The 14,154-nt window shown below is 43.2% G+C and overlaps 1 protein-coding gene across 6 annotated transcripts in view; it reads right to left on the bottom strand.

The window, feature by feature from the left end:
- The window catches only part of TMPRSS2 (transmembrane serine protease 2), a 48,297-nt gene that overhangs the window by 10,692 nt on the left and 23,451 nt on the right, over positions 1–14,154 (bottom strand). For 5 of the 6 annotated variants that reach the window (XM_075132637.1, XM_048866017.2, XM_048866026.2 and 2 more), the window contains exons 6-9: positions 13,658–13,777; positions 4,076–4,205; positions 3,077–3,187; positions 1,664–1,707 (exon numbers count right to left, since the gene is read on the bottom strand). In XM_075132637.1, coding sequence (XP_074988738.1) covers positions 1,664–1,707; positions 3,077–3,187; positions 4,076–4,205; positions 13,658–13,777 — 405 coding nt within the window. The remainder of the gene's footprint in view (positions 1–1,663; positions 1,708–3,076; positions 3,188–4,075; positions 4,206–13,657; positions 13,778–14,154) is intronic. The other variant, XM_075132638.1, reaches the window with a different exon arrangement.

Raw genomic sequence — 14,154 nt, 5'->3', positions numbered from 1 at the left:
TATCAACCTAGATGACATACGTATAGCTTCTTTACTCTCGGTGTGTTATTTGGTAGCTTTTTTAATTGTCTGCCATTTAAACTAAATTAGTGTCTAAATTAGACAGGATCAGTAGTCTCATGGGTTCAAAATTCCATACTAAATGCCCAATTCTCACTTCACACTGCTCTTGCAGTGTGAACTATTGCAGGTAGATGCTGGCCTCTAGATGGGAAATGAAAGTGTGGGTCCTTTTAACTATGAGCATTTCAGGTGGAAGACAAACAAACCCAAATCAGGGATACCCCCAGTATATAGGATTACTGACCCTCTTCCCCCAGAGGGTTTTTTTTTTTTTTTTGGAATGTAAGTCTATATGAGCTGTTGCTTTCTGCTTACCACTAGAATGCATAACATTTCAGAGATTTCCCCTTCTCCTCCCCCCAAGGTACTTGGTCTCCAAGTTGCATCCTTAAAAATCTCACTACTGAAGAAATGGAGAGGAGTCACCAGGTTACTTCTCTAACAGAAGGACGTGGGACTAGCTTAACTTTTCATTCCACCTTTCTTCCCATCAAACTTGGAGAAGGTATGTGGAGGAGGTGGATGCATGATTACTTGTAAATGACTGACACAGAAGGGTGACAATTGGGGCGGCCTTAGAAGAACTGCATAACTATATGAATTTGTACCATGCTGTCACACATACGAGTGTTCCTGTACTAGACCCTGCACAAGGGAAAAAGAAGAGCTCCCATACTCATAGATATAGGCTGAAAAGCCAGACATCATCGTATTCTGATCATTCTGGATTCTACGTATAATTGTAGGGATAAATATAACACAGGACTGGAAGGGATCTCCTGGGTTATGTTCAGCCCCCTCTATTGCAGACAATCCCATCATAAAATATGTATTATGAGTTAATATATAAAAGACATAACAGTTATGTGAAGTATCATTACTACAGATACAAGAATCTGTCCTTAGATGTTTGCCGGGATGGCAGACTGTCCTTGCAAAACTATATAACAAAATGTCCCTTATTTATTTAGAACAAGGGACCTTCCCATAAAGGTAAGGGGAAAACTACACTTAGGCACAAGCAGAACTGAGGAGAGACCTTTTCTCCCCTCTGAGCCAAAGAGAATAAATATTACTATGGGTAAGGAGAACATCCACAGGTAGGAGTAAAAGAAGCTAGAAAGGACGAATGTTTCACTAACTGTCAGGGATTCATAAAAAAATTTACACTATGGGCAGGTTATTCCTCAATTGCCCATTACAGGATTTTTTGGACTTGCCTCTAAAACATTTGATACCGGCCACTGTGAAACACAATTCTGGATTAAATGGCCTACAGGTCTGATTTTTATATGGCAATTTCTATATTAATTTAATCTTGGGTAGATTATTCAAAGGATCTCATAAAGCCTGCAACAATATAGTTAGACAAAGAAAATTTGGGATCCAACATCGTGCTTGTCTCCCCTAACTCTCCCCCAATCTGCTAGCCCCCCCTCCCCCCAGATTCTGCACTTCAACTACAACCAAGACGCCTATCCCATCAGAATAAGATGTGCTTCAACACACAGAACCCTTGCGCAGCTGATTTCTAGACAATGACCGGAAGCACAGACAAATGAAAAAGTTATATTCTTCTAAAGAAACAGAGAACACTTACCTATGCACCGCAGAGATACCACTTTTCCAGACGCACAATAGTCACTAAAATAAATCAGCATACAGTTAGTGTTTATAGTGCATATAGTGCTTAGCAAATGGCAGTCAGAGACAAGTCTCCAGCCACAGCAATACACTGTTCCCTCCATCCAGCCACACTTGTCCCCTTCCCCCATTCACTCACTCTCTCTCTCTCTCTGACTGCCCTGCCAGTGCTCACACGACTTTCACTTCTGTTTCCTCCATTCACAGCAACAGCATTAGTGGGAAGCAAGCAGCTCTGATTGTAACCGGCAAAAACATAGAACTCTGAGGCACATCAGTACAATGAAGAGAGTAAGATATAGGGCACTGGAAGAGAGGTCTGATCACACCAGTCCCTATTACTCATGGGGTGGAGGGTGGCCCTCGGTCCTTCATACAGCAATATTTTAAAAAATAAAAAGGAGAGGGAATTGGTGAATTTTCTAAATGCACCTGCCCACATACTGGGGAACTGAAATGAGAACATACGTATGTTTCATAAAGTAGTTTAACTTGGGGTCTGCCACTCTTGAAGGTGTCCTTTTAACTCTGTTACATGCATATTCATACAACTCTAAAAAAGTGATACCAAAATAATGCTGTGTGTCTTAATACTTTATGGTTATTACCACTCTAAACGCAAATGTTCATATAGTAACTAACATCATGAGTTTTCCTCAGAACAGTCTTTTGGATGGCGTGCAAAGAATAGAATTGAATGCAAGAAGGGAAAATCAAGTGTCCTCAAGAAATCAAGCTTTATTAAGTGGGCCCTGAAAAATAACCTTTAACGAGACAGTGCCAGGAATTATTCAAAAGTTGTGGATTAAATATAACGAACAGCAGTTATTGTGATCAGCCACAGGAAATTCTCTCCCCCCCTCCCCCCCATTTTAAAAAAATAAAGTAGAGCAGGGTGGATAATGGATTTCTTGGTTCACTAGCGTGTCTGGAAAAAAAGTCAAAAACTTGTTTGTGGTCAAATTAAATATTTTGTTTGACCAGAAACAAACAAACAGTTGCATTTAAATTTTGACCATTTTTTAAACATTTAATTTTTTTTTTTAAAGGAAATTTTGAAAGAAAGTCATTTCAAAACAAAAAAACTAAACAAAACACCCATACAAATGTTTTGATTTTACTGGCATTTTTTTGCTTTGTTTTTTCCCTCCACCCAAACCAATTTGGCAAAAATCAATATGAATTGATGAAATATTAAATAGTCACCAAATCTGTATATTTTGCCAATAAAAACTTTATGTAAAAAATTTTGTCCAGCTCTAATAATTCCCATCAGAGGTGTTTGCATCACAGTAATGGTGGAAGCCACCTTACTTCCAATACTTAAAAGTAAACAAATATAAAAAATGCTTATATGAAACATAAATACCTGTTATACAGTTTTTTGTATAGATCTATGTTCCCAGCACTTGTATTCAACCTCATAAAGTTTGTAGAACCTCTTTCATGTGTTATTCCTTGACTATAGTAATAAGACTTTCTGTATAAAACAAAATATTTAGTAAGAAACTCAAGGTATTTCAAATCCTAACAGAAAGTTCCTTTTAGTAATGTAAAACTTTCCACCAATCTAAAGCTTATAACATGAACCACAATGTTACGGAATACTATATCATAAGAACCACAAAGGCACTGTACTATGGCAGAATTAAATTTTAGTTTTTAAGTAACTATTCACTATGTCCACTTTTACAGTCAAATAAGACCTTGCTTTCATCTAACATTTTTTCATGGTGAAGATCGCCAAATTCTGACCAGACTAAATCAATCACTCCAACCACCTCATGAATAGAAATGCAGCAACAGCAGCCCATCTGCATTTGGGAGTCTTTCCGTCCCCCACCCCTCACTCCCAACAGCAACAACATAGATAATTATAGCTACAAAGGATTTCAGGTAGATAAAAAGAAGTTACTGTAGTTGGAATTTGTACAGAAGCTGGTTAAATGTCAACATTCTTGTGAAAGAGCACAATGAAATCTTTAGTATCCTCCAAAGGTCAGAGTGGTCTGTGTAATACTGGTCACAATGAATAGGTTTTTTCTATATGGTTTTAAGTTCAGACAGCACTATCAGTCCAAGAGTTTCCTAAGCAAGCACGGTGTGTGCGCGCATGCATGTATTGATGCACAAACACATCCCACAACTATTGTATATGGCATATGCATTACATGGTTTTCAAGAAATGTCACTTTGATTCAGCATCGCCTACTTGTTTTTGTTTTAACTGGACTGTTTTCATGAAAATTAGACTAGCAACAGAAAAAGCAGTAACTGATTTTTTTGCTGCAGGTGTCCATTCTTTGAAAAATTTAATGAAACAGTTGTGTTGGCTGTACATCTTTCACGATTAGATCGTTATACTTACACATTATATCCCATGTCTTTACAAGCTATCTTTCCATAGTTATTATTCCAGTCATCTTGACATACTGGATACCAGGATTTGCTGACAGATGAATAGACCTCCAGGATAAAATTTGGTCCATAGAGTCTAACTGCAATCAAAGAAGACAATATTGCTGACCATCCTGTTCAAAGCCTATGATTTTCATATTCCTAAAAAGTATTTTGCACCTACTACTCTTACAAGCAAGAGTACTAGAGCTGCAAGATTAAAGAAAAGATAGAAGGATAACGTTTCAGTTTACTTCTTCATTTGACAGCACTTTGTAGATAGATAGTTTCAGGTTTTTTCCTGTATATTCATTTTTTAAAACCTATAAATAAAAAATGGGATTGTGACACCACAAAAGTTGTCAGGGGCTCTACAGACAGGTGTAGCACCTGAAATTACTTTTTCCTTTTAAAGAAAAACTTCCAGTTGATGCGATATTTTGACACACTTTTTATGAAGTTTTCATGTACTGGATTTTGACACGTCATTTTAATTCTTTTTTCTAAAGCCATGAGTTACTACCTTAAGTCGTATTTACATTTTAAATGTTCATTTCTTATTGTATGAACATTTTACAATTAGCACAACTCTTTCCCATGCTCCACCCTCAGCTTGAGTGAATGGCAATAACAGATAAGCTGATGAAAAGATAAGAAAATTATGTCCTGTACTAGTATAGGTTTCAGAGTAACAGCCGTGTCAGTCTTTATTCGCAAAAAGAAAAGGAGTACTTGTGGCACCTTAGACTAACCAATTTATTTGAGCATAAGCTTTCATGAGCTACAGCTCACTTCATTGGATGCATACTGTGGAAAATACAGAAGATGTTCTTATACATACAAACCATGAAAAAATGGGTGTTTACCACTACAAAAGGTTTTCTCTCCCCCCACCCCACTCTCTTGCTGGTAATAGCTTATCTAAAGTGATCACTCTCCTTACAATGTGTATGATAATCAAGGTGAGCCATTTCCAGCACAAATCCAGGGTTTAACAAGAACGTCTGAGGAACGGGGTGGGGAGGGGGAAACAAGGGGAAATAGGTTACCTTGCATAATGACTTAGCCACTCCCAGTCTCTATTCAAGCCTAAGTTAATTGTATCCAATTTGCAAATGAATTCCAATTCAACAGTCTCTCGCTGGAGTCTGGTTTTGAAGTTTTCTGTTGTAATATCGCAACTTTCATGTCTGTAATCGCGTGACCAGAGAGATTGAAGTGTTCTCCGACTGGTTTATGAATGTTATAATTCTTGATATCTGATTTGTGTCCATTTACTCTTTTACGTAGAGACTGTCCAGTTTGACAAATCTTGGAAGACAGGCCAGTTCTTGCCTACAGACAGCCCCCCAACCTGATCACAGGGCCTAATAACATCAGCCACACTATCAGAGGCTCGTTCACCTGCACATCTACCAATGTGATATATGCGATCATATGCCAGCAATGCCCCTCTGCCAGGCTGGACCAGGCTGAGGTTGATGGTGGGATGGAAATTGTTGAAATCATGGTGGAATTCCTCAAGGGCTTCTTTTCCATGGGTCCAGATGATGAAGATGTCATCAATATAGCGCAAGTAGAGTAGGGGCGTTAGGGGACAAGAGCTGAGGAGCTTTGTTCTAAGTCAGCCATAAAAATGTTGGCATACTGTGGGGCCATGAGGGTACCCATGGTCCAGTCCACACAAGAGATCCACTTCCCGGACACTACAGTGCTAATAAACGATGGTCACATAAACACCACCCTATACCAGAAACCTACTTACAGCTATTCCTACCTACATGCCTCCAGCTGTCACCCTGACCACACCACATGATCCATTGTCTACAGCCAAGCTCTGCGATACAACCGCATTTGCTCCAACCCCTCAGACAGAGACAAACACCTACAAGATCTCTATCAAGCATTCTTACAACTACAATACCCACTTGCGGAAGTGAAGAAACAGATTGATAGAGCCAGAAGTGTTTCCAGAAGTCACCTACTACAGGACAGGCCTAACAAAGAAAATAACAGAACGCCACTAGCCGTCACCTTCAGCCCCCAACTAAAACTCCTCCAATGCATTATTAAGGATCTACAACCTATCCTGAAGGATGACCCAACACTCTCACAAATCTTGGGAGACAGGCCAGTCCTTGCCTATAGACAGCCCCCCAACCTGAAGCGAATACTCACCAGCAACCACACAATAGAACCACTAACCCAGGAACCTATCCTTGCAACAAAGCCCGTTGCCAACTGTGCCCACATATCTATTCAGGAGACACCATCACAGGGCCTAATAACATCAGCCACACTATCAGAGGCTTGTTCACCTGCACATCTACCAGTGTGATATATGCCATCATGTGCCAGCAATGCCCCTCTGCCATGTACATTGGTCAAACTGGACAGTCTCTACGTAAAAGAATAAATGGACACAAATCAGATGTCAAGAATTATAACATTCATAAACCAGTCAGAGAACACTTCAATCTCTCTGGTCACGCAATTACAGTCATGAAAGTTGCTATATTACAACAGAAAAACTTCAAAACCAGACTCCAGCGAGAGACTGTTGAATTGGAATTCATTTGCAAATTGGATACAATTAACTTAGGCTTGAATAGAGACTAGGAGTGGCTAAGTCATTATGCAAGGTAACCTATTTCCCCTTGTTTTTTCCTACTACCCCCCTATCCCCCCCCGTTCCTCAGACGTTCTTATTAAACCCTGGATTTGTGCTGGAAATGGCCCAACTTGATTATCATACACATTGTAAGGAGAGTGATCACTTTAGATAAGCTATTACCAGCAGAAGAGTGGGGTGAGAGGAGAGAAAACCTTTTGTAGTGGTAAACACCCATTTTTTCATGGTTCGTATGTATAAGAACATCTTCTGTATTTTCCACAGTATGCATCCGATGAAGTGAGCTGTAGCTCATGAAAGCTTATGCTCAAATAAATTGGTTAGTCTCTAAGTGCCCACAAGTACTCCTTTTCTGTACTAGTATAGAAGATCACAAAGCAAAGATTTTAACATGGAAGAGCTTGCCCTATACCATCTAGCCCTCTTATGTTTCTGATTTGAAGAAAGAGTGTGTCACAGAGGGAAGACAGAAAAAAAGAGTTCAATATGAAAAGTTCAAGAGCAAGATAATGGTTGGAATAAGCTATACTACTGTAAAGAGACCCAATTATACAACCAAAAAATCAGGAAAAATCATCAGCTAAGTGTCAGTACTATGCAGAATAGGTCAGAATCGCAGAGTTCCAAAAGCAGGTATAGGTAGAGCGCTAGTTGGGAGGGAGGCGGGGGCCGTTGGTGTGGGGGTTTTTTATTATTATCGTCATCATCATTATTACTGACAAAAAAAAAATTTTGGTCAGAAAATTCTGATTAGTTAAAACTGAAACTTTTCCAGTAAAGGTTCAGTTTCAATAGTCCAGGATGGAATCTCCGGTCAGAAAGAGACTGACGATAACCACTACCTTAAGTAGTTAGGGTACTTAACTGGGATGCGAGGCACTCTAGCTTAAATCCCTGCTCTGCCTAAATTGGAGCAGGGACTTGAACCCAGGTCTCTTACCTCCCAGTGGACTGTTCTGGGCTGGATAGCTAGTTGTTTCTCTCAAGAGTTTGAGGGGTGTCTGTTTCAAAGGTCTCTCTCTGAAATCTCAAAAACTTTCATGGGACAGGAAAACTGTTTCTTGCCCAGCTTTAACGACAGGATCAAATGGAGCAATAAGAAGAACAGGAGTACTTGTGGCACCTTGGAGGCTAACAAATTTATTAGAGCATAAGCTTTCGTGGGCTACAGACCACTTCATCGGATGCATAGAATGGAACATATAGTAAGAAGATATATATATATATATATATATATATATATATATATACACACACACACACACATATACAGAGAAGGTGGAAGTTGCCATACAAACTGTAAGAGGCTAATTAATTAAGATGAGCTACTATCTGCAGGAGAAAAAAATGGAGCAGTGTGTCCTCTTCAAGACCATTTTCTGGAAGTCATGTATTGCAGAAAACAGATATTAAAAACAAGATGGATGTGGCTTTTGAGGGTACACATTAGTGACTACAACCAGCTCATCACAAAAGTCTCCCTCTCTCCATTTCTTCAGCAGAAATCACCAAATCAGTTAAACAGCCTCCTACGCTGAAAGTTATGTAAAGCATTCTTTGGAAGGTGAAGCTTTTTGGTGGCAGTAGTAAGCTTCCAGATTTGTTTTGCTTTTGTTAGATTGGCACACACTAATATGAGACAGGTGGATTTTTTCCACGGGGAAGGCATAAGAACATAAGAATGGCCATACTGGGTCAGACCAAAGGTCCATCCAGCCCAGTATCCTGTCTGCCAACAGTGGCCAATGCTAGGTGCCCCAGAGAGAGTGAACCTAACAGGTAATGATCAAGTGAGCTCTCTCCTGCCATCCATCTCCACCCTCTGACAAACAGAGGCTAGGGACACCATTCCTTACCCATCCTGGCTAATAGCCATTAATGGACTTAACCTCCATGAATTTATCCAGAGCTGGTGGAAAAGGAAGTTTAATAAGAAGTGAGCCAAGCCAGGTCATTGAACTCAAGCAGATAGTATCACCACCACCCCCGAGATTGTTGTAAGAAAACAGCTACACAATAGGTAATGCAGACATTTCTAGGGCCTTGTCTATGCCTTGGTCTACACTAGGAGTTGAGGTCAAATTTAGCAGCGTTAAATCGATTTAACTCTGCACCCGTCCACACGACGAAGCCCTTTTTCTCAACTTAAAGGGCTCTTACAATCGATTTCCTTACTCCACCCCCGACAAGGGGATTAGCGCTGAAATCGGCCTTGCTGGGTCGAATTTGGGGTACTGTGGACACAATTAGACGGTATTGGCCTCCGGGAACTATCCCAGACTGCTCCATTGTGACCGCTCTGGACAGAACTCTCAACTCAGATGCACTGGCCAGGTAGACAGGAAAAGGCCCGCGAACTTTTGAATGTCAATTTCCTCTTTGGCCAGCGTGGCAAGCCGCAAGTGACCATGCAGAGCTCATCAGCAGAGGTGACCATGATGGAGTCCCAGAAGGGCAAAAGAGCTCCAGCATGGACCGAACGGGAGGTACGGGATCTGATCACTGAATGGGGAGAGGAATCCGGGCTTATCAGAACTACGTTCCAGTTTTCAAAATGCCAAAACATTTGTCAAAATCTCCCAGGAAATGAAGGACAGAGGCCATGACAGGGACCCGAAGCAGTGCAGTGTGAAACTTAAGGAGCTGAGGCAAGCCTACCAGAAAACCAGAGAGGCGAACGGCCGCTCCGGGTCAGAGCCCAAAACATGCTGCTTCTATGATCAGCTGCATGCCATTTTAGGGGGTTCAGCCACCACTACCCCAGCCATGCTGTTTGACTCCTTCAATGGAGATGGAGGCAACACAGAAGCAGGTTTTGGGGATGAGGAAGATGATGATGATGAGGTTGTAGATAGCTCACAGCAAGCAAGCGGAGAAACCGGTTTTCCCGACAGCCAGGAACTGTTTCTCACCCTAGACCTGAAGCCAGTACCCCCCGAACCCACCCAGGCTACCTCCCGGACCCGCCAGGTGGAGAAGGTACCTCTGGTGAGTGTACCTTTTAAAATACTATACACGGTTTAAAAGCAAGCATGTTTAATGATTAATTTGCCCTGGCATTCGCGGTTCTCCTGGATGTACTCCCAAAGCCTTTGCAAAAGGTTTCTGGGGAGGGCAGCCTTATTCCATCCACCATGGTAGGACACTTTACCACTCCAGGCCAGTAGCACATACTCGGGAATCATTGTAGAACAAAGCATTGCAGTGTATGTTTGCTGGCGTTCAAACATCCATTCTTTATCTCTCTGTGTTATCCTCAGGAGAGTGAGATATAATTCATGGTCACCTGGTTGAAATAGGGTGCTTTTCTTCAGGGGACATTCAGAGGTGCCCGTTCCTGCTGGGCTATTTGCCTGTAGCTGAACAGAAATGTTCCCCCCTGTTAGCCACGGGGAGGGAGAGGGGCTAGCCACGTGCTGGGGGGATGCAAAATGCGACCTTGTAACGAAAGCACGTGTGCTATGTATGTAATGTTAACAGCAAGGTTTACCGTGAAAGAGTGTACCCATTGCTCTGTAAAATGTGTCTTTAAATACCACTGTCCCTTAATTTTTATTCTCCACCAGCTGCATGTGTTTCAAGGATCACAGGATCTTCTCCTTCCCAGAGGCTAGCGAAGATTAGAAGGCGAAAACAACACACTCACGATGAAATGTTCTCTGAGCTCATGCTGTCCTCCCACACTGACAGAGCACAGACGAATGCATGGAGGCAGACAATGTCAGAGGCAGGAAAGCACAAAATGACCGGGAGGAGAGGTGGTAGGCTGGAGAGAGGGCTGAAGCTGAAAGGTGGTGACAGCGTGATGAGAGGAGACAGGATTCAATGCTGAGGCTGCTGGAGGATCAAACTAATATGCTCCAGCATATGGTTGAGCTGCAGGAAAGGCAGCAGGAGCACAGATCGCCGCTACAGCCCCTGTGTAACCAACCGCCCTCCTCCCCAAGTTCCATAGCCTCCTCACCCAGACGCCCAAGAACGCGGTGGGGGGCCTCCAGCCACCCCACCCCAGAGGATTGCCCAAGCAACAGAAGGCTGACATGCAATAAGTTTTAAAGTTTTAAACTTTTAAAGTGCTGTGTGGCCTCGTCCTTCCCTCCTCCACCACCCCTCCTGGTGCTTCTCTCCTCCTCCACCCCTCCTGAGCTACCTTAGTAGTTATCCCCCTATTTGTGTGATGAATTAATAAAGAATGCATGAACATGAAGCAACAATGACTTTATTGCCTCTGCAAGCGGTGATCGAAGGGAGGAGGGGAGGGTGGTTAGCTTACAGGGAAGTAGAATGAACCAAGGGGCAGGGGATTATATCAAGGAGAAACGAACAGAACTTTCACACCGTAGCCTGGCCAGTCATGAAACTGGTTTTCCAAGCTTCTCTGACGTGCACCGCGCCCTCCTGTGCTCTAACTGCCCTGGTGTCTGGCTGTGCGTAGCCAGCAGCCAGGCGATTTGCCTCAACCTCCCACCCCACCATAAACGTCTCCCCCTTACTCTCACAGATATTGTGGAGTGCACAGCAAGCAGTAATAACACTGCGAATATTGGTTTCGCTGAGGTCTAACCGAGTCAGTAAACTGCGCCAGCGCACTTCTAAACGTCCAAATGCACATTCTACCACCATTCTGCACTTGCTCAGCCTGTAGTTGAACAGCTCCTGACTACTGTCCAGGCTGCCTGTGTATGGCTTCATGAGCCATGGCATTAAGGGGTAGGCTGGGTCCCCAAGGATAACTATAGGCATTTCAACATCCCCAATGGTTATTTTCTGGTCTGGGAATAAAGTCCCTTCCTGCAGCTTTTGAAACAGACCAGAGTTCCTGAAGATGCAAGCGTCATGTACCTTTCCCAGCCATCCCACGCTGATGTTGGTGAAACGTCCCTTGTGACCCACCAGTGCTTGCAGCACTATTGAAAAGTACCCCTTGCGGTTTATGTACTCGCCGGCTTGGTGCTCCAGTGCCAAGATAGGGATATGGCTTTAGTGTATGGCCCCACCACAGTTAGAGAATCCCATTGCAGCAAAGCCATCCACTATGACCTGCACATTTTCCAGGCTCACTGTCCTTGATATCAGCAGATCTTTGATTGCGTTGGCTACTTGCATCACAGCAGCCTCCACAGTAGATTTGCCCACTCCAAATTGATTCCCGACTGACCAGCAGCTGTCTGGCATTGCAAGCTTCCACAGGGCTATCGCCACTAGCTTCTCAACTGTGAGGGCTGCTTTCATCTTGGTATTCTTGCGCCTCAGAGCAGGAGAAAGCAAGTCAAAGTTCCATGAAAGTGCCCTTACGCATGCGAAAGTTTCGAAGCCGCTGGGAATCGTCCCAGACCTGCAACACTATGCGGTCCCACCTGTCTGTGCTTGTTTCCCAAGCCCAGAATCGGCGTTCCACCGCATGAACCTGATCCATTAGCACCATGATGCCCACATTGCCAGGGCCCGTGCTTTGAAAGAAGTCTGTGTCCATGTCCTCATCACTCTCGTCACCGCGCTGACATTGCCTACTTGCCCGGTTTCGCTTTGCCAGGTTCTGGTGCTGCATATACTGCTGGATAATGCGTGTGGTGTTTAACGTGCTCCTAATTGCCAAAGTGATCTGAGCAGGCTCCATGCTTGCTGTGGTATGGCATCTGCACAGAAAAAAGGCGCAGAACGATTGTCTGCCGTTGCCCTGATGGAGGGGGGGCGACTGACGACATGGCTTCCAGGGTTGGCTTACAGGGAATTAAAATCAACAAAGGGGGTGGCTTTGCGAGAAACAGAATGGCCCCCTCAAGGATAGAACTCAAAACCTCAAGGATAGAACTCAAAACTGGGTTTAGCAGGCCGTTGATTTCACGGAGGGAGGGAGGAGAAAATGAATACAAAACAAATCTGGTCTATTTCTGGTTTTGATCCACTTCACCTATCTTTATACATCTTGCTGGCAGCAGACTGTGCAGTACGACCGCTAGCCATTGTCACCTCCAGGGTGCTTGGCAGAAGACGGTGCAGTATGACTGCTGGCCATCATCTTCTGCTGGCTGCCGATTAAAAGACAGTGCACTGCCGGTAGGACTGAATCGCCATGAGACGAAACTTAAAAGGGAAATTACCTGGCTGAGTCACTCCCATGTTTGCCCAGGCGCCTCTGACCTCATCGAGGTCGGTTGAAAGAGGACCCAGGACTACGTCGACGACGGCTACCAGTCATACTGCACTGTCTGCTGCCAAAAGGCAATAAACTGCTGCTGTGTAGCAATGCAGTACCACGTCTGCCAGCACCCAGGAGACATACAGACAAGCGGGCTCCATGCTTGCCGTGGTATGGCATCTGCACAGGTAACTCAAGAAAAAAGGCACAAAACGATTGTCTGCCCTTGCTTTCACGGAAGGAGGGAGGGAAGGGGGGCCTGACGATATGTACCCAGAACCACCCGCGACAATGTTTTAGCCCTATCAGGCACTGGGATTTCTACCCAGAATTCAAATGGTCGGCAGAGACTGCGGGAACTGTGGGATAGCTACCCACAGTGCAACACTCCGGAAGTCGACAGTTGCCTCAGTACTAATTCGACCTAATTTCGTAGTGTAGACATACTCTATATTAGGAAGTTGCACCAGTTTAATTTAAGGTGCGATTTTAAACTGATCTGGCACAAAATCCTGTGGAGGACATTTTGATTTGGTTTAAGTATGAGTTATTTTAGTCCAGCAACTCCATTAGCAATGGACTTAAGCTAACTGATATTAAGCCACTCTAAAACCAAAAGACAACTGTCCATACAGGGGTTTGAACTGGTTTAACTAAATCAGTTAAAGTCACACCTTAAACTAAGCTAGTGCCACTTTCTAATGTAAATGAGGACTAAGGAAGGAGAAGTCACCAAGAGGTTTCCAAGAACAATTTTACCTCTGCATACTTGAAATACTTACCACATCGGTTTTCATCTTCACCATTGGAACAGTGGACCACTCCATCGCACCACTGAGATGGTGACACACATGTTCCTGAAGATCCACACACTATTGATGAGCCAAAACAGCTATTGGCCTCTGCAAGGGGATCAGAGTGGAAAGGAGATAGGTGATAGGTGAGGGGTCATTAAAAAGGATCCTTAAGGTAAGAGTGAGCCACAAATTGTTATGATTTCTGCTGAGTTTTCTAGGAGAATATCAATTTAATCAAGGCATATGTTGAAAGAACTTTTGATTGTTTGTACAATTTGGGGAAAGCACATACAAAACAATTATGGACAAGAGGGCTGGTAAAATGGAAGAATGTATATTCTTCTATTCTATTGCACCTGTTGCCAGAGGTAACTGTCAAGGAAATTTTTGTTTATTAGCTAGTTAAACCTGATGGTGATAACCGTGAATTAAACTAGCACCATTAAGCTCACAGCTGGCACTGAAGATTAATTTATAAATGA

Source organism: Caretta caretta, chromosome 1, assembly GCF_965140235.1.
Source record: "Caretta caretta isolate rCarCar2 chromosome 1, rCarCar1.hap1, whole genome shotgun sequence".
NCBI classification, from domain to species: domain Eukaryota; kingdom Metazoa; phylum Chordata; order Testudines; family Cheloniidae; genus Caretta; species Caretta caretta.
Note: the sequence above shows the minus strand (reverse complement) of the source record. Positions and strands in the feature narration are given on the sequence as shown.